Source organism: Echinops telfairi, unplaced genomic scaffold (assembly GCF_000313985.2).
Source record: "Echinops telfairi isolate 266 unplaced genomic scaffold, ASM31398v2 ScPeMD7_443;HRSCAF=831, whole genome shotgun sequence".
Taxonomy (NCBI): Eukaryota; Metazoa; Chordata; class Mammalia; order Afrosoricida; family Tenrecidae; genus Echinops; species Echinops telfairi.
Window position 1 is genome coordinate 77,172,614 of NW_022104341.1, and position 20,790 is coordinate 77,193,403.

At 35.3% G+C, this 20,790-nt stretch overlaps 1 protein-coding gene across 1 annotated transcript in view; it reads left to right on the forward strand.

Moving 5' to 3' along the window:
* The window catches only part of FAF1 (Fas associated factor 1), a 525,932-nt gene that overhangs the window by 273,545 nt on the left and 231,597 nt on the right, over window positions 1-20,790 (forward strand). Inside the window, exon 8 of the mRNA XM_004699438.3 lies at window positions 15,733-15,819. Within this exon, the coding sequence (XP_004699495.1) occupies window positions 15,733-15,819 (87 nt within the window). The remainder of the gene's footprint in view (window positions 1-15,732; window positions 15,820-20,790) is intronic.

Here is a 20,790-nt window from a genome sequence, read left to right on the forward strand (position 1 = left end):
TAAGTGGAGAGCAAATGTTTTGAGAATGATGAGGGCAATGAATGTACAAATGTGCTTTACACAATTGATGTATGTATGGATTGTGATGAGTCGTCTGAGCCCCTAATAAAACGATTAAAAGAGGGCCTTCCTCTTTTTGATTGCCCTTCTACTTCATCAAGCATAATGTCCTCCTTTAGGAACTGGTCTCTCCTCTTAACATTACCAAGGTACGTGTGGAAAAGTCTTGCCATCCTTGTTTCTAGGAGTATTCTGTCTGAATTTCTTCCAAAATAGATTGGTTTGTTCTGACGGTCTATGGTGCTTTCAATATTCTTTACCAGCATCTATTTGAATCGATACAAATGCATCAATTCTTCATCAGTCTTCCTTGTTCGATGTTCAACTTTCATAGACATGAGGTCATTGAAAATATTATGGCTTGGGTCAGGCATACCTCAATCCTCAAAATAATGTTCTTGCTTTTCAACACCGTAAAGAACTCTTTAAAAAATAAATAAATTAATTAAAAAGGGCTGAATTTTTGCTTCACATGCTTAAAAATGCAGAAAGTAATGCTGAACTTAATGGTTTAGATGTGGATTCTCTGGTCATTGACCACATCCAGGTGAACAAAGCCCCCAAGATGCGCGGACTTACAGAGCTCATGGTCAGATGAATCCACACATGCGCTTCCCCCTGCCACCCTGAGATGATCCTGACTAAAAAGGAACACATTGTTCCTAAACCAGAAGAGGAGGTTGCACAGTAGAAAAAGATTTCCCAGAAGAAACTGAAGAAGCAAAAACTCATGGCTGGGGAATAAGTTAAGCTTAAAATAATAAAAGCTTTAAAGAAAAAAAGTAGAAAGCCTCATCTTCCGCCCCCACCCTCAGCAGCTGGCGGTTTGGAATTGCCGACTTTGTGCTTTGCTGCCCAACACTTAATTCGCTATGCTACCAAGAGAAATTACCTCAGAGGTCCATTGATTTTCTTGTGAATCCTGCTTCTTTTACCTATTTAAGAGAATTTAAATCTCAGTTGTTTAATCTGTTAAAAAAGAAAACCATCAGCTAAAATAATACTAGTAATGTATATGTGTTTGTCTATGTAGGAATATATACCTATAGGGAGTTCAAAAGGTTCATAGAAAAATTCCATTATCTTTTATTTCCATTTTCCCACAAGCTTTTGGAAATCCTCTGTGTGCATCTACACAATCGTGTTTGTGTGCTGTGTGTGCATGTATTTGTGTGTGTGTATGTGTGTATGTATATATATATATGTATGTATGTATGTATGTGTGTGTGTATATATATATATATATACATATATATATATACAGACACATATGTATATGTCTTATGGATCTTGGCTCCAAACAGAGAATACAAAAATTGTTTATTTGTGTTTCATTGATTATTCCAATGCATTCAATAGTGTGGATCATAATAAACTGCAGATAACTTTGAGAAGAATTGTGCTCATTCAGAACTTGTATGTGGATCAAGAGGCAGTTGTGCAAATAGAACCAGGGAATATTTTATGTTTTTAAATCAGAGGTGTGTGTCAGGGTTGTCGCCTCTTACCATACTTGAGCAAATCTTCAGAAAAGCTGGATTATATATAGATATATATGAAGAGGAATGTGGCATCGGGATTGGAGGAAGGCTTATTAACAACCTTTGATATGCAGATGACAGAACTTTGCTTGCTGAAAGTGAAATGAAATTGAAGCCCTTGCTGGTGAAGATCAAGGATTTTAGCCTTAAGTCCAATGTAAGATTGTAACTTTATATTCAGTACAACTCAATGTAGAAAAGACCAAAATCCTCACAACTGGACAAATAGGCATGATAAATAGAGGAGAGGTTGGAAGTTGTCAAAGATTTTGTCTTACTTGGATTCACAATCAGTGTTCATGGAAGCAGCAGCCAAGAGGTCCATAGACGTAATACGTTAGATAAATCTGCACAAGAGCTCTTTAGAGTATTGAAGAGCAACGATATTACTCTGAGAACTAAGATGCACCGGAGCCAAACCATGGCATTGTATGTTATATTATATGCATTTGAAAGTGGGACACTGAATATGGAGGACGGCAGAAGAATTTCAGATGGATCTTGGCATTTCAATTGTGGTGCTGGTGAAGACTATTGGAAGTACCAGGGACTGCTAACATAGATGAACAGATCTGTATTGGAAGAAGTAAACCAGAGCGATCCTTAGAGGTAAGAATGGCAAGACTTTATTTAACATACTTTTGGAGATATTGTCAGGAGAGAACAGTCCCTGGAGAAGGACATCATGTTTGATAAGTGGAAGGGTGGCGTAAAAGAGGAAGGCCCTTCGCTAGATGGATTGCCACAGTGGCTACATGAATGGGTTCAGGCATAGGAACAATGGTATGGGTGGCACACGACAGTGCAGTGTTTTGTTCTGTTGTACATAGAGTCGCTGTGGTCAGAGTCAACTTGATGGCACTTAATAACCACAACAACTCTCTAAGGAAGTAGGAATTCCCACCTTTCCTGAGGTGTTACTGGTGGTTTCTAAACTTGACCTTCTGGTCGGATTTGACTTGACACTTAACATATGTAATTATTTACCACTTGTCTGTCACGTTGTCATATTGTGGTGGCCTGTGTGTTCCTATGATGCTGGAAGCGATATCACTGGTAATTTCAGATGCTAGCAAGTTCACCCAAATTGAAGAGCTTTCATGGGAACTTCTAGACTATGAACAGACTACAAAGAAGGACTTGGCTATCCACTTTGGAGGATTTAAATGCTGAGATCTTTATACATAGCATTGAATCATCATTAGATACTGAAGGCCTAATGAATTTGAGGAAGAGCTGCTTTCTCAAAGTAAATTTTATCATCATGACATGGATGGAATAAAGCCTATGGGAGTTTTTCAAAACCTTCATTTGCTGATGGGACATGAAGTAAAATGGGAAGAAACAGCTGTAAAAATCTACTAACAATTGGAACTTAGAATGTACAAGGTATGGATTTAGGAAAACTGGAAGTTTTCATAAATAAAATGGAACACAAATATCCATATCTTAGAACTTAGTGAGCTTAAATAGACTTGGACTAGTATTGGCCATGTTGAATCAGAAAATCATATGGCTTACTATGCTGGGAATGACAGAATCAAGAGCAGAAATTCGTCTCACAGTACTTAGGACATGTTGTCAAGAGAAACCAGTTCCTGGAGAAGGACATTATGCTTGGTGAAGGAGAGGCATAGCGAAATAGAGGAACGCCCTTGACAAGATGAATTGACACAGTGCTGCAACAGTGGCAACAATTGTGGGGATGGCACCCCACTGGGCAGTGTTTCACTCTGTTGTACATAGAATCATATGAGTTAGAACCAATTCAGTGGCATCTAACATATATAATTATATATTTATCAAGAGAGAATCTTTTCATGTATTCTCTGTTTGGAACACTTTCTAACTTGCACCTTCTCATTCAAATTTCTAAGTAATTCTAAAATATAGAATCATTCTTCATATAACTAATTATGAAATTTCCTTGTTTATTTCTATCCACCTAAGCACTTAGAATGGCTTAAATAGAAGCTCAATGAAGGCAGGGTCTCTGTCTCTTTTAGATACGATTATAAAAGAATGGCTTCAATAAATTAAAAAACTTAATATCAGAGAAACCATCAAAAGAAGATAGAAGAATACAGTTACTGAACCAAAAGAACTGACAGTACTGAAGGAAGAAATTCAAGTTGTCCCAAAGACATTGACAAAAACCAAAACTTTGGGCGTTCATGAAATACCAATTGAGATGCTTTATCAAACATATACAACACTGGAAGTGCTACTTGTTTGTGTCAAGAAATTTGGAAGACAATTAATTGGAATGTGGAAATTATCAAACAATATCATTGATGTCACAGACTAACAGATTTTGCTGCAGATAATTAAAAAATCAGTGCAATTGTACATTGATAGGGAACTTCCAGAAGCTCAATCCAGATCCAAAAGAGGACTTGGAATGAAGAAGATATCATTACTGATTTAAGATGGATCTTGGACAAATGCAGAGAACACCAGAATGATGTTTATCCGGGTTTATCTGTATTTTATAAACTAGGTATTTGAAGACATTTGACTATGGATCATAGCAAATTATAGATAACACTGCAAAGAATCTGAATTTTAAAACAATTATGCCCATTCAGAACGTGTACATGGATTAACAAGAAATAATTCTAATAGAACAAGTGGCACTACATGATTTAAATTAGAAAGTGTATATGATAGAATTGTGTACTTTCACCTCTTTCAACCATTTAACAAGTAATCTAAGAAGCTGGATTGGTGGAAGACTGATTAACAACCTATACATGACATGATTGTTTGCTACATGTACTGGTGAAGGTAAAAGACTACAGCTTATAGCATAATAATGGAGAAGAAATTGAGCTTGTCAGCAGTTTCATTCTACCTGGATCACAATCAGTGCTGTGGAAGCAGCCATCAAGAAATGAAATGATGTATTTGTGATTGAACAACAGTTCTGCAATGATGACACCTTTAAAATTTTAAAAAGCAAAGGTAACACTTTGATGACTAAGGTGCCTCTGACCCAAGCTGTGGTCTTTTTAACTACTTCTTAGGAATGTGAAAGCTAAGAAATAAATAAGGAAGACAGAAGAATTGACGCATTTGAATTATAGTGTTGGCAAAGAATTTCAAATACACTGTGGAATGTCAGAGGAATGAATAAATCACCCTTTGACGAATAAATCAATCTTAGAAGCAATACTCCTTTAGAAGCAAGTAAACTAGATTTCACCTTGTTTATTTTGGACATGTCATCAGGAAAGACCAATTACTGTAAAGATGTGATGTTTGATAAAGTGGAGATTCTGGACAAACTAGGGAAACTCTCAGTGAGGTGGACTGACACAATCACAACAATGAATTTAAATCTGCCGGTGATCATGAAGTGGCACAGGACTGGGCACTTTTGTTCTGTTAATACATAAAGTCTCATGAGTAGTGGCCAACTCGAGAGCAGTTAAACAACAGCATGTAAGTCAATGTTACACTTTAGCAAAATAATACTTGCCTACCTTGCCTGCTCAGTGATAGCCCATGATTAATATTTCTTTCTGTCAGGTAGATAGCATTTATGCATATTCTATCTTTTTAAATTTAGAGATAAAACCATACAGCTTCAATTGACATTTCTTGGGTAACTTTAAAATAACTTTTAAAATAAAAATTTAATGTGAAAAATTAATTTAACCACAATATTTCTACATTTATTTTTTTCTACTTTTATATTTTAAGAGCAATGCGGAAATATGATAGAAGTGATGCGGTTTAGTCAATAAAATGTTTTTCTGCTTTAATGTATGTTTTCAAGTTATAATCATATTATCTAATAGAGTAGCTCCTAGTTACATGCAACAATTTAAAGTTCCTTCCAATTAAGATTTTTTTGTTGTTCAGACAGATTAACCACATTTCAGATGTTCAATAGCCACATGAGGCTAGTGACTTCTCAATTGAGCAACTTGGAAATTTCAGTTAGTACTAATAAACTGTCATATAACTAATTCCTTAGTCTTTATTTTGCCCTATTATACATTAAGCTTTTTTTTTTTCTAAATATGAAGGTGAAGTTTAATATGTACAACTAGAAGTTCAACTTTTGCTAGTTTCCCCAAAATCTTATTTCTCTAAAGTGGTTGTTTTAGCAAGTATATACTTAAATCAATATTTTCTTTTTTCTTTGTATTTCATTCTTTAACATAGTACCTGATAGTTTCACCAAGATTTAAAATTCTAAATTTTATGTGAATGAATACATTTGAAATAATGTCTTTCGATACTATTCACTCTTTAGAACGCACATCGTATAACCGTCTCTCTGCCTTTTACAATGAAAAAATACTTAATAAATTGTGATCTGCCCTCTTTATCTTATTAAGTAAATTATATGGTCCTTTTTTATGGAATCCTCCATAGTTAGAAATGTAAAACAGCAATTTCTTGGCTCTATAGCATGACATAGTTCAGAGCTGAGATTAGAGAAACCCCATAGAGTTGCTAATACTTGAGGGCATCCCCAACTAGAAAAGTATGTGAATTTAGGCATGGGAGGAAGGAAGGTTCTGCTTTAAATTTAGTGTAGGGTCACTGAATCTTAACGATAGATTAAACAGGGGAGGTAAAATAATGAATAGGGGTATGCAGTGTGTAGCACTAATACCAGGAGTCCTTGGTTTGTGGCGTTTTTTTAATGTCCTTTCCCATATGGTTTTGAATAGGGTAGGTTATGGCAGAGATGAGCTAAGGAATAGCTTTGTTAACGAATAAATAGGAATAATTTTTTAAAAAGACTTAGGCTGTTTATTTAGAATGCCTGCTTATTTATTGAATCATATGATTAATTTTATTAAATCTCAATAATACAATAAGTGGAATTGCTGAGTTACTCCTGATATTTTCTTTCTAAAATAACTAGCTACATTTTAGAGCCAATCTTTACGTTGATATCCTTGAATTTGGATTTCTAACTACTATAATTAGAATGCATTGCTCAGCATTGGCAACTGCAGTTCTTAATAAAGGTTTCATGCGACATATTAGACTTTGGTTCATAGTTTCCATTCATATTGCTAGGATCTTCGTTAAATTGCAATTTAGGACCAGTATATAACTGGTTTATGTAACTTTGAGACCATTATTTCATTTACCTTAACGCAATCTCTAATTTTGATGCCTGTCCTCTTTTTAGGACTGTGCCATGGCCCTTTCACTCACGCCCAGCTTCTTATCTTTCAGTGTACTACTGCTCAACGCTGTTCTTGGAAAGCAGCAAGTTAGAATAAAAAAAACTTGACCAAAACACACTTGAAAATATCTCTCAGAGCTGTTCTTTGGAGGAGCTTTCTTATTTCTGAAAGGAGAGGTTAAATAGGTTGTCGCTGGTGCCGCAGTTAAGCAGAATGAGGGCCAATGTAACTCTCCTGACTCCAGGCCCGAAATACAAACACTGCCCTAGTTGTTCCCAAACTTTCTCCTTGATGTGGGTGACTTGAATGGTTTATTTTTACTTGATGAGCCACACCCCCAGACCACTTCAGTATTCATGACAGACCCCAATACTAAGTCCTTTTGTTGTCTTTGTTTTTTTGCATTTTTTGTGAACAAGAACCGATAAAATTATGAGAGACCTGATTATAGACAAGTTCTATTGCTCATAGTTCCCACAACTTTTTCAGCATATCAGAGAAAGGCAGAGTCATGGATATGCAATGTAAAGCAGCTAAGCCAACATAAACATCTGAGCACTAAGATTATCAGCATCTATTTAATTTTGAAATTTGCTGCAGAAGTGAGGTAATTTCCCTTGAGGAGAACAATGAAGAAGAATAAAGAAATGGTTTAAGAATTTATTTTTTACAATCTGTATTATCATTCTGATTTAGGCATTAAGTAATGGAATACCTTTTAGGCAAACAGTTTAATTTCTCTGTGAGTCTTTGGGTCTGGGTTCTGAATGTGTTTTAACACATGAAATCAAAATGACAAAAATATAATACTGTACAGAACAAATTGTAGATCAATGACATTGCTCAATATCTTGTTCCTATAAATGCAATTATACTATAAAGCTTACAGGAGTTACAAGTAGAACAAAGTATAGAAAGGAATTGGCAAAAGTGTCCCTAACTTTTGAGTGAAGATAAACTAGAATAACAAGGTTGTAATTGATTTACTATGTATTGGCAAAGTTTAAACCGGCTGAGAGTGAGTGTCTTCATATTGTTTTTTTTAGAGGGCAGTTCTCTTTATTGCTCTGGCGGTGCTCAAGAGCTCTTGGTGGTGCGAGTCCGCGCATCCATGACTCTAATATTAAGATGAGATGAGGGACATTCAAAAAAGTTTATAAATGGAAGAACCTTTATAACCTTCACAAAATAGTTTATTTATTATTTTATGATGTTATACTTTTGTTATCTGATTTTCCTTGTTATTGCCCTTTCTTCCCCAGCTGTATGTGACACTAGGGACTGCCCTCTTACTGTGAAGGCAGCTTTCAGTTGTCGAAACAGTAACAAGTTGCTATTTGCTCTGGCTCTTGTCCTTTCTCCACAGCACTTGAGTGAAAAGTTGACTGTCTATAACTGTTCTTCATTGCCTGTTACAAATGGAACAACTGGTAAAACAAATTCCTTGCTTTCAAGACAAAGAGCTTTCCTTGTAGTTTGGTCACTGTTGTTGCCATTTATTGACCACTGTTCAGAGTTCATGTAAATAGCCTCACTGGAAATTCTCACACATTTAATTATAAAAGCAGGAGGTGGAAAAGAATTATAAAGATAACCAACCATCTTATAAGAGAAGGAATTCAAGTTAAGGAAAGATATGTCATAGTCATGAAAGAATCTAGACTTGGAAAATTACTGAATTTCTCTGAGCATCAGTCTCCTCATTTGTAAAATGAATATAAAAATACGACTCCACTGCCTCTGAGTCGAGTTCCTTCACACATCATGGCAATATTGCTCTCAAAGACAAACTCTTAATTGACTGATACAAGGTGATCTCAAGTTTTCAGCTAGCCTGTAAGCCAAACTCACTGATATTGAGTCAATTGGAACTCACAGTGACTGTAAGACAGAGTAGAGTTGCCCCTTTCCGTTTCTAAGACTGTGCATCTTTATGGGAGCAGAAAGCCTCATCTTTGTCTCCTGAAGTGGCTGGTGGGTTCAAACTGCTGACCTGTGATTTGCAGCCCAAGGGAATAAATAGCCCACTACAATACTAGGATTCTTATTGGAAAGGCAAAAATACATAAAATGATTTTGCCTTTCAAATGGTTCAAACTTAGGAATAAGGCATTTCCCTACATCACTCTAGGAACCCGAGTGGCATAGTGGTTATGTGTTTGGGTTGCTAACTGCAAGGTAAACAGTTCAAAACCACCAGCTGCTTTTTAGGAAAGAGACAGGGCTTTCTACTCCTGTTAAGAGTTACAGAAAATCACAGGAGGCAGTCCTACCTTGTCCTCGCAGGTCACTCTGAGTCATTATTAACTCGATGGCAGTGAGTTGGCTTGTTTTTAGTTTGGTGCACGGTAGTGATTAGGGAGATTTCTTCAGTTTAGCTGATGTGTACATGTGTTTCCCAAGTTTATGTAGTGTGACCAAAAGATCATTGATTGTGGTGATCCAGTTTTACAGCAGAGTTCATATATATATAAATTGTATATCTATATATAATATAGATATTATATATATATTCAATCATAGTCCAAGAATACCACACATAAGCCTTTAGGCAGAAAATTGAATTGACTAATGAAGATTTTCAATTAGCAGGAACTTAGTTTAACCTAAGAATGATTATATAGTTGGTAGTGATGAAGCAACACTTTCTCTCACTTAAATATGGTCATTTACTATCTACCATATATACTCGAGTATAAGCTGACACAAATATCAGCTGAGGCACCTAATTTTACCACAAAAACTGCATTAAAAATGTGCTGAAAACTCCACTTATGCCCGGGTATATATGGTAAGCAAAATTAGTGCTTCAAGGAGTTCTGTAATCAATAATTATTAGTCATATAGATTCTCAGAAGGGAGAGCTGTAGAACCAGCTCGGCTATCTAGGAGAGTCCATAATTGACACAGTCTATGCTATTGACTCTTAAACTTTGGCTTCTCTCAGAATTACCTGCAGGTCTTGTTTTAATACACAGATTGCTGGGTTCTAACTCTCCCATATTGGGGTGGGGCACAGGAATATGCATTCCTAATAGATTGTAATTGATAAGGATACTGCTGATTCTAGCACCACACTTTGAGAATTACTGAAAAAATAGTTGTCTTATTTTATTCACTTGTGATTTTATCTCCTGCAAGTTTAGAATTTCTCTAGCGAGCCTTTTTTTTTTCCTTTGTAAAGAATGCCCTTAAAATGTAGTTTCCTTTTTACTAACCTATCCATAAATATTTTCCAGGAATCTCTCATCTTAAAATCCAGCTATCACCTCTAAGATACCCATGTAATAAGATAAGAATTCATTGCAATAAATTTGTGATCAGTTCAATTACTTTGAGTCTGATCCAACTTTGCAATTTTCATATCATTTTCACACACAGTGAACTTTAGGATAGGAAATTATGAGTATAACTATGTTTCTAATGAAAGTGTTAAATCTTATCCTTGGTAATTTTTCAGGATAACAAAAATCTTATTTCCAACTAGATGCTTTCAAACTAGTTTCCATATTTGACTAACTTAATTGTCATCATGAGTAATCTATTAACATGGCAGATGTTAAATTTCCTTAGACACAAGCAAGAGGTAAAATAAGGCTTTAAATATGTACTTTTTAAGTACAAAACAAAACTAAGTTACAGTTGTTGGAATGAAGAATGTAGTTGGAACCAAAAGATATCTTAAAGAGAATACAGTCATAATCTTCGTGAAACAACATCTTCATTGTTTTCTAGAAAAATGTTATTTGTGAAGAAGAAATGTCTCAAGTTATTGTTTTTATGAGAAGAGAATTGCCTAGGTCTTTTAAATGGTTAATGAGAAGAAGTAATAGTTAAACACTTGGAGCATTGATTTCTGATTTGAATTCTCTAACACAGGCCAACCCTGGGGGAAGGAAAAAAAAAGCTTGCTAATTAACATTTGATTACTGATGCCACCTTCTCATTCCCCCTGCACCATCCGGTTGCAAGCTTTTTGTTCAGGGAGGATTTTTAGGAGGGCTTTAACTTGCATCTTAGTAGAATAAATCTATGTGCAACTGCAATGCTTGTACAGTATGCTAAGAAGGAGGGAAAAAAGAAAAGACCTTGGATATGAAGTATATAGTTTAAACCCAGTCCAAATCAGAAGCAGTTGGTTTCTTAACTCTAAGCCTTTCCGAGAACTAAAAGGAAACTGGAACTAAGCATAGTCTATATGCCTTATTTTGGTTTACACACATGCACAAATACTTCTTTGTTCAATGCAGTATTATTTGGCAATGTCTTAACCAGAGCATCATTTGATAGTATGAAGTATTTATAGAGTTCAATGTTTGAGATATTTAAATTTGAATAAGCTCTAGTTCTGTGACCAGAGACCTTTTTGTTTAAGATTGATAAGAGAATGAGAAGGTGGGTGTCTGTAGTTTCAAAGTGCTTTTTGTAAGGATTGTAAGTTGCCATCATTTATTAATTCACAAATGTAGAAACTAGAGTACTAGCAGATTTGTAGCTGTTATAAACCCATGGTAATGTTTGTTTTGTAAACATGAACCAGATTTCAAAATATTTTAATGCTGAAATAAACTCATCGAACTTATAAATATAATATTTAATGGCATTTTAGAAAAGCCATGGGCTCACTGATGCCATTTTGTTGATGAAATAAAATGCAAAAGCTTGTTTCAAAGATGGGTTCTTGACTAGAAAAGAATATTGATTTGTTTAAAATTACATAAATATGTAGTGAAAATAAAAGACTCGTCATCAAAGTGTTACCTAAAATGCTTTTTATATCTTTATTTCTCACCTGATGTCATTGGCAATTTCCCTTTTTAACACTTCATTATTTTTATTCTTGTTTATAACCTTCCTGGTTTCAAATTTTTCTTCATTACTTCCAAAATCATAGGATTTCAGAGCTTTGAAATCCAAAAGTGACGATGTTTTTTAACATTCTTTTCTAAGCTAAGACTTAAGGGAGGCTCTGCCAACTTCCCCAAAGTTACGCAAATGAGTAGAAGTAAGACTGTGAATATGTTTCTTTGCTTCTCATTGTGTCACATCTCCTGGAATTTTGTGACTTTCCCCCTCATGATCAGAATCTACTTTCTTTTGGATAATACCTGAATGATATTTAAAATTTATTGAATCTTTTCCAGTAATTTGCTCATAAAGAGAATTTTGTATAACTGACAATGTTATCTCTTTTATAATTTTCAACTAAAAATTATAGTAGCTAAAAAAATTCATATGAGGCTAATTGGAGCTTCAAGATTTAACCTATAACAAAGTAACTTTTCTGATAATTATTAATTTCAGATATCCTGATGAAATTCAACTTAAAAACTACTTGGAAATATGAATCAAGAGAAAAATTTGTGGAGATAGATATACATATTATTTTGTATGAAACATCTTGTAATAAAATAATCTTCCCTGGAGCTATGTTGAGCATTGAAATTTGGTAGGCATTGAGCAAATAGGAAGCTTGAAGTGGAAATCACTGTTTACCTTTTTACATTAAGTATAGTATATAAATAGATAATTATTAATAATGAAAAGCAAATGAAGAAATCAGTACCATCTTAATTATGTTCAAGTTAACCTGACATGTAAATTTTTCTTAAGACCCAAGCAATTGAAGCATTGGGGAAGAATCTATCTTTTAGAAACTCTAGAAAATAAATATCAGAAGATCTATTAACAAGTCTAAAACGCTTGATCTAAATGCAGTATGGTTTATATCATGGTTTTAATATTTAGCAGGTAACCAAACCATTTATTAAATTCCTCCAGAACTAACTGAAACATTTGCATGTGTAGCAACCTGAAATCTCATAGATGTAGAGCTTAATGCAAAACAAGAATTGAAAAGATTATGAAGGTTCAACATGATCTTGAGCCAATGCTGTTCAAAGTAAATGTGTAAGACAAAAAGGCCCTTAGGAAACGTTACCCTGTGAAGTGCCACTTGTCCTCTAATGGAATTTAACCCAAGACTCTAAAGATGAAACTCCATCAGAAGCAGCACAATATTAGCAGATGGCGTGCCAGCAACAGCAACCCAGCCTGTGTGTGTTCTTTCCTCTTAGATCAAGTGCTCTCAAACCAATCAAAATAAATAAATCAAGCGCAGCTTCTCCCCTCCCTCCTTCCTTCTCCTCTCCTCTCTCTCTGAGAAAACTTAGCCCTTCTTCAGATTCATTATGAATGTAAGTTCATCTACATCATTTTATAGATAACTATATATTTTTTCATTCAGGTTTCCCAGAATAATGAATTTCAACTTTTGCTTTGTGTGCATTTTGGGCTTTTTTCCCTTTCCTTGTAAGATTGAGACTTAAATTTTTAATTAATTATAACCATCAATAAAGGTTATGGAGCTTTTATGTCTCCATTTGAAAATATCACCACTCATTTTAAGCTTTTGCTTTCTTATTTGTGTTTTTTCCATATGATGATAAAATTGCCTATGTTCACAGAATTGATACACATGAAATTAATTTGGAAAAACCAATTTGTTTTCCCTTAAACTGTTGTTCACTGATTGTTGTTTAACACAAGAATCTTTGGCTTAATCTCAGAATATTCAATGAATTTAGCCTTTGCATTGGAACAATCAGACATTAGCCTAATATGCTTTACATGGTGCCCTCAGTCAAGTTCTGTCTGCATTACCCAGTTTATTCTATGACAAGTTGCTTAACAGATGTCATTCTGGGGAGAACAATGAAGCCAAATACTTGTGCAATGGCTAACATTACTCTAATCTTTGATCACTTTTGTTCAGCACATCAGTCTGGCATTGTGCTTTATACCAACATAACTCCGTAACCAGAACATGCTTTTCAGGCTTAGAATAGCAAAGGAATGTTATTCAATTCTGTGTAGTTACAGATGAGTTCATGAAAGAAGTAAAATACTGTTTATTTCATAATACCATATTGTATTTTGGAATTAAAGTAGAATTTAAAGAATTCTATTCCGAAGTTACTTGTTTATATACTCAAAAGTATTTGTGTATACTTTTCAGTGATGAAAAGTATACACAGTCTTGCCACTTTTCAACAATGTAAATATTTGCTTGCTTTAAAAAACAAAAAAACCAGTGAAGCTTGGTGCATCTAAATAACATAATGCAAGAGTAACTCTAAGAAAAGTATTTTGTTTTTCTCTTGAATCCTAAAGTTTTCTCATGTGTTTTTCTTCAATCCTTCCTTTTTAAAATCTAATGTAAAGCACCATTTTTCTTAAGAGTACTAATACTTAAGAATGACAGAGTAGTCTGTACTAGTGAACATGGTAAGAAATAAGCGCAGTTGCATGTGGATAATAACTAGTGAAGATTATGCAAACTTGATAAGAATAGCCATAAATCAAATACTACACAGACTGATCATTGCTAAGAACTTCTTAAGAAAAGCTATTTGTTTCAATTGAGTAAGGATCAAGCCATGCCCCAACCTCTTCAGTTCTTATTTACTAAATATTTTTTCACAGGTGTACCTTAAAGATAATAATAGATTGAGTTCCAGTTGTTTTCGTTACTGGGGTTTTGTTTTGTTTGTTTTTTATCCTTCCCTAGTGAACATTTATCTCTATTTCACTGAAAGGGTAACTTAGATGTGTTTATGTATAATAAAGAGTAATGTGATACAAAATGCTGTAATTGAACAACATGATAGTTTAGGCTTCTGCGTTTTAAAGACATGAGTGAATGCTGCTTGTTTTTCTTACTGAAATCCTATTACAGAGCATATTATGCGCAACACTTCACTGCTGGTGTCATTTGTTACAGTAGGGTAATATTGCCAGGACGACCTTGAAGAGCTAAGGTGAATGATGTCTGCACTTGTGTAGTTTAACTTACTTTATTTGTAAATAAAGAAGGAAATAAAATTTATATAAACGGTTTAGAAAAAAAGCTAAGACAAGATACGTCTTAAGTGTATTGGGTTGCATAGCATTCAACCTCCTAGAACATTATTCTGATAAAATTACTTTGTTTCACTGCTTTGAATGTGGAAGTATAATGACATGTGCCAGGAAAAATGATTTATCCTCTTTAAAAAGCATTTACAAAAAAGGTAGTATTTACAATGAAAAATATTATTACTTTATTTTCTTTTTAGAAGGTCTAAACAGTATATTAATGAATGGCTCTGATGTTAATAAATATGCTAATGATAAATTTAGCATCATTTTAAAGAAATAACATGAATTTCATATATTTGAAACATAACATATTATAATAAAAATTAAAGACTTTCCCTCAACACCACCTTCTTTCTACCACATCCAAAAACCAAAACAAAACAAAAAAGCCTACACTGCCATCGTGATGATTTGAACATGGAGTTGAAAGTCTCATCTTTCTTCTGCAGAACTGTTGGTGATTTCATACTGCCGGTCTTGTGGTTAACAGCCCAACTCATAATCCACTAAGCCATCAGATCACCTCTCTCCCAGATGGGAAAAAGAAATATTTTGATGTGTATCATTGTATATTTTAAAAGTTAAATACAAACATTTTGCTTGTCCTAGGTCAGTGTTCTCAACCTTCCTAATGCTGCGACCTTTTAATGGTTTCTCATGTTGTGGTGACCCCCAAACCATAAAATTATTTTTATTGTTACTTCATAACTAATTTTGCTACTGTTATGAATCGGGCAACCCCTGTGAAAGGGTCCTTCGACCCCCAAGGGGGTCGCAACCCACAGGTTGAGAACTGCTGTCCTAGGTGAACCCTGTACCTGAAGATTCTTAACTGAAAACAAACTTGAAATCAGCCAGAGACTTTAAACAAAATGTGGAGCAGGGATTGGAAATAAGGAATCTTTTCCTGGTTATATTATCTGTCCTTGACTGAGTATCTGCTTTTACATTTTATTCCCCCTGCCCCCCCTTGCCCCTGGTTCTTATTTTAGTGTCGTAATTGCCATATAAGTATGTGGAAGTCTTTTAATTACCCTGTGTCTTTCTTATTATAGGTAAAGAGGAATGTGTATGATCTTACAAGTATCCCTGTTCGCCATCAATTATGGGAGGGCTGGCCATCTTCTGCCACGGATGACTCAGTAAGTGTCAGCTAAGGGCACATTTGTACATTTTCCTTTCTGGCCACTGTCGGCCTTATTGGTTGTGATAAAAAGAGTCAAATCTTTGTACAATTGAAAGAATTTTACAAATCAAATAATGTAAAATTAAGAGACATTGTAATTATTTGATTCACTTGTAGAATAACTCACACATAATGTCATTATCAGCAATGTATACTGCACCTGTGGCAAGAACTTGATGCTGCTTGAGTTGTTCTCCTAAATTTTTCTCTACTGAGAAGAATATTTTCAGGCATTACTAATAAAAAAATTTTAAAACCTTTTCTCTCTAAATTATAGATATATTCAAATCAACCTAATTATTTTATTTACTTTAAATTACTTTTCCAACAGTATGATGCTTTGGAATAAAATAGGTAAATGTTGTAGATAATATTAATAATACTTTATGTTTAGATATTTTTTAAACCTGCCAAGTCTATTCCCAGTTAAAGCAATCCTATAGGACAGGGTAGAATTATCTCTGGGGTTTTCCAAGACTGTAAGTTTTTATAGGAATAAAAAGTCTCATCTTTTTCTCAGTCAAGAAGTGGCTCGTGGTTTTGAACTGCAACTCAACTTGTAACTCACTACACCAAGACTTCATATTCTTAGGTATCTGTCCAATTAAATATAACTACCATAAAAACTTGGGGGAGATTTTTTTTTAAATTTTAATCATTGTTTTGGAGGCTCTTACAGCTCTTATAACAATCCATACATCAATTGTATCAAGCACATTGGTATATAGGTTGCCATCATCATTTCCAAAACATTTTCTTTCCACTTGAGCCCTTGGAATCAGCTCCTCCTCTTTCCCCCTTACCCCTCCCTCCCTTGATAATTTATAAATTATTTTTATTTTCATATTTTACACTGTCCACTGTCTCCCTTCACCCACATTTTTGTTCATCCCTCAGTGAGCGGGGGAGTACATCGATCATTGGGATTGGTTTCCCCTTCCCCCCCCCCCCCCTTTCCCACTACTCTCATGGTATCGCCACTCTCATTATTGATCCTGAGGGGTTTATCTGTCCTGGATTCTGTGTGTCAAGAGCTCTTATCTGTAGAAGTGTACATGCTCTGGGTCTACCTGGATTGGTAAGGTAGAAAACATTAAAGAACTAGAGTAGTGGTTTTCAATCTGTGGGTCGTGACCCCTTTGGGGGTAGAACAACCCCTTCACAGGGGTCACCCGATTCACAACTGTAGCAAAATTACAGTTATGAAGTAGCAACAAAAATAATTTTATGGTTAGGGGGGTCACCACAACATGAGGAACTATATTAAAGGGTCAAGGCATTAGGACGGTTGAGAACCACTGAACTAGAGGAATGTTGTACGTTATGTCAGTGCTGTACTGCACCGTGATTGGCTTGTCCCTTCCTTGGGACCCTCCTCTGAAGGGATGTCCAATTGTCTACAGATGGGCTTTGGGTCTCCGTTTCTAAGCCCCTCGTTCTCATTGAAATGGTTGTTGGTTTTGAGTCTTCTGATGCCTGATACCCGATTCCGTTGACATCGTGATCACATAGGTTGGTGTGCTTCTTCCATGTGGGCATTGTTGCTTCCCTGCTAGATGGCCACTTGTTTAACTTCAGGCCTTTTAAGACCCCAGATGCTATATCTTCTAATAGACAGGCACCATCAGCTTTCTTCACCACATTAGCTTACGCACCCATTTGGTCTTCAACAATTGTGTCGGAAAGGTGAGCTTCACAGAATGCCAGGTAATTAGAACAGAGTGTTGCTACATTGAGGGAGGACTTGAGTAGAGGCCCAATGTCATCTGCTACTTTAATACTTAACCTATAAATATATGTTCATAGACCTATATCCCTATTGTTATATATTAATATATTTACATATGTACATGCCTATGTTTATACCTCTATAAGTGTCTTTTGCCTCCTAGTTGTTTCCTCTATTGGGGAGAAAAATATTTAATTCGATCATTTTTACTTATTATTTATTATATTAGTTTATTTTTGCATTGTAAATTACAAAGCCTTGCCTATCATTACCCTATTTGTAGTCATTACTCTTTCCTTGAAGTATGCATTTTATCACTGAGACCACCTGAAATTAAGTTTTAGCTACTTTTACCTATAATATTGATCTATCCAAATAACCTTCTAAAAGTGTTTCATCTTAAATATGAGAATGTTTCAAGAATCCCGAAGCTAAATCTAATTTTTAAAAGAAATATGACTAAAATAAAATGAGGGCTTTGCAAAAATCTTGTAATAACAAATACTCAAATGATGATTATGGCTAAGAATTAAATTAACCTTTCATATTATGTAGTAGACATTATATTTTTGTCCGGATTATAATGAATTCTCCCATTCCAACAACACCACCATACATTTTAATATAAGTGCATTCTTTGTGAAAGAAAAAACAAGTTTTAAAATATTGTGATTATGTAGATACAACTTTTAGTTTGGTAACTTGACAATCTAATGGTTGTGTCCTGGAAAAGTACTTTTTGGTTCATGTAACTTTAAAAATTATTAGAATAAAAAACTTTTGAAAATTAATGCTAACTGGGTGGTTGGGAGTGGGGTGGGCTTTGTGTAGATTGCGGGTCGAGTTGGTTCTGACACACAGTGACCCTATGTGCAGCAGAATGAGAGACTGCCCCGTCCTGAGTCATCCTCACCATTGTTCTCAAGGTCCATCTTTGCAGACACTGTGATAACCCATCTTGCCAAGCGACTTCCTCTTTTACACTGTCCCTCTACTTCACCAAGCATGATGTTATTTCCCAGGGACTGGTCTCTCCTAATAGCATGTCCAAAGAATGTGAGACAAAGTCTCGCCACCTTTGCTTCTAAGGAGCATTCTGGGTGTACTTCTTCCAAGACAGATTTGTTTGCTCTTTTGGCAGTCCATGGTATTTCAGTATTCTTCGCCATAATTCAAATGCATTCATTCTTCTTCTGTACTTCCCTCCACCCCCACCCCCACCCCCAAACAACTGGTTTTAACATGGTTCTTAGAGTTGTTGCTATGAAACAGATTTCAAGTTAAGGTGATATAACTAGAAAGCCCTAGAGGACTTTCTAGCCTCTGATTTTGCGGGGAGCACATCAACCAGGTCTTTCTCCCTGTGAGCTGCTTGAGAGGTTCAAACTGCTAAGCTTTTGCTTAGCAAGGGAGTGTTTCACCATCATGCCATTATATTATCAGAATTATTGACTGATTGTCTGGTACTAAGGAGAGGAGAAGAGAAGAGAAGTGTAGTTATGTGCTCAGCTATTAACCAGTAAGTCACCAGTTCAAACGCAACAGTGACTTCATGGGTTAAAAAATGTGCCAGTCTATTTCCATACAGATTATACTCCTGGAAACACTCCAAGGCAGGTTTACTCTGTTCTGTAGGTTCACTTTGAGCTGGAATCAACTTGACAGTAATAGATTTGGATTAAACTTTATGGAGCAGGGATGTAGTTGGATTTTGTTGTTGTTGTTATATGCTGATTGTAGTGGTGTTTTTCTCCTGATTGGGATAAGAAATTTGATAGATAATGTGGTACATTGACTTGTTTTAAAATAAATGTTTATAAATGATATTCTATTTGAGGAGACATGAAGAAAGTAGGGGTTCTGAACGTTTTCTAAGAATTGGCTACAAGGAATAACATTAACAAAAGAAAATAATGAAGGTCTCCTCATGTCACCCAAATTCTTGGAGCTCCAGTTAACTCATTGTTGATGTGCAACATTGTTGTAAGGATTCACACACACACAATATATATATATAAACTGGATTATCATAGGCACTCAATAAAGAAGAATCACTATTATAATAACATCAAGATTAAGAAGGGGCACAGGAAATAATTGGCTGGTTTAATAAGGTCAAAGAGACCCTAAAATTTGCTTTAAAATAACCCATGGGACAGAGGGAGTCATTAAGAATATTAATAAATCCAGATTGACCATTAAGTATTCGCTCACAGAGTTGGATGAATGCAATCGTGACTTTATTCTCAGTATTCCATATATATAGATATAGATATTCCTTACACATACAAGGGGTTACCCAAAATTATGGGAATTTTTTTACAAAACAACCTTATCACCTTCATTGTATTCTCCATTACCCTTAATAACATTTGTCAAATCTGCGATTCCATTCTTGAAAACACTTTCAAACTTAACTATTTGGATGGCTGACAGCACCTCCCTCATTTTTTTCTTCAACTCTTCTACAATGTCAAATTGCTGTCCTTTCTTGTCCCTCTTAATTTGCGGAAACAAAAAGAAGTCTACATAGCAAGGTCAGGTGAGTAAGATGCAAGGGGCAAGATAGGCATGCTTCCCCCCTCCCCCCAAAACCGGCACACTTAGATGTCTGTGTAAGCAGGTTCATTGTTGTGGTGGCAAAAACAGTCCCCCATCTGCCACAAATCAGGGTTTTTTTGTTGTACACTGTTACGCTGTCTTTTCAGAACATGTAAATAGAAAACTTGATTAACAGTCTGATCTGGTGAACTCCAAATGCACTATGATTTGACATTTTTGTCCATTTGGGAAGTTCACAGACATCCAGAATGAGGTTTGTCATCAATTTACATTTCACTTTTTTTTTTGAAACAAGAAAACCAATTATACTCTGGAGTTTTCCCATAGTGCTGTCCTTGTAAGCTGTGTTCAGCATCATAACAGTTTCTGTGACATTTTTCCTGAGCAGGAAAAAATTCACAGCTGCACACTGTTCTCTTAAATCAGCCATCCCAAAAAATGAGGTTTGAGAGTAAACACTTGTATGAAAAAATTCACTCTGACCAGAAAGAACCTTCCCAGAGAACACTACTGGGTGCACTAACTTAGAGTGAGTTGCTGGATGCTTGCCTAGTGGGAAAAATGCATACTACAAAAGCATTGCCCAGTGGAGCTTTTTTTCTGTTGTTGTTTTTTTTTTTGGCCGGGGGGTGGGGG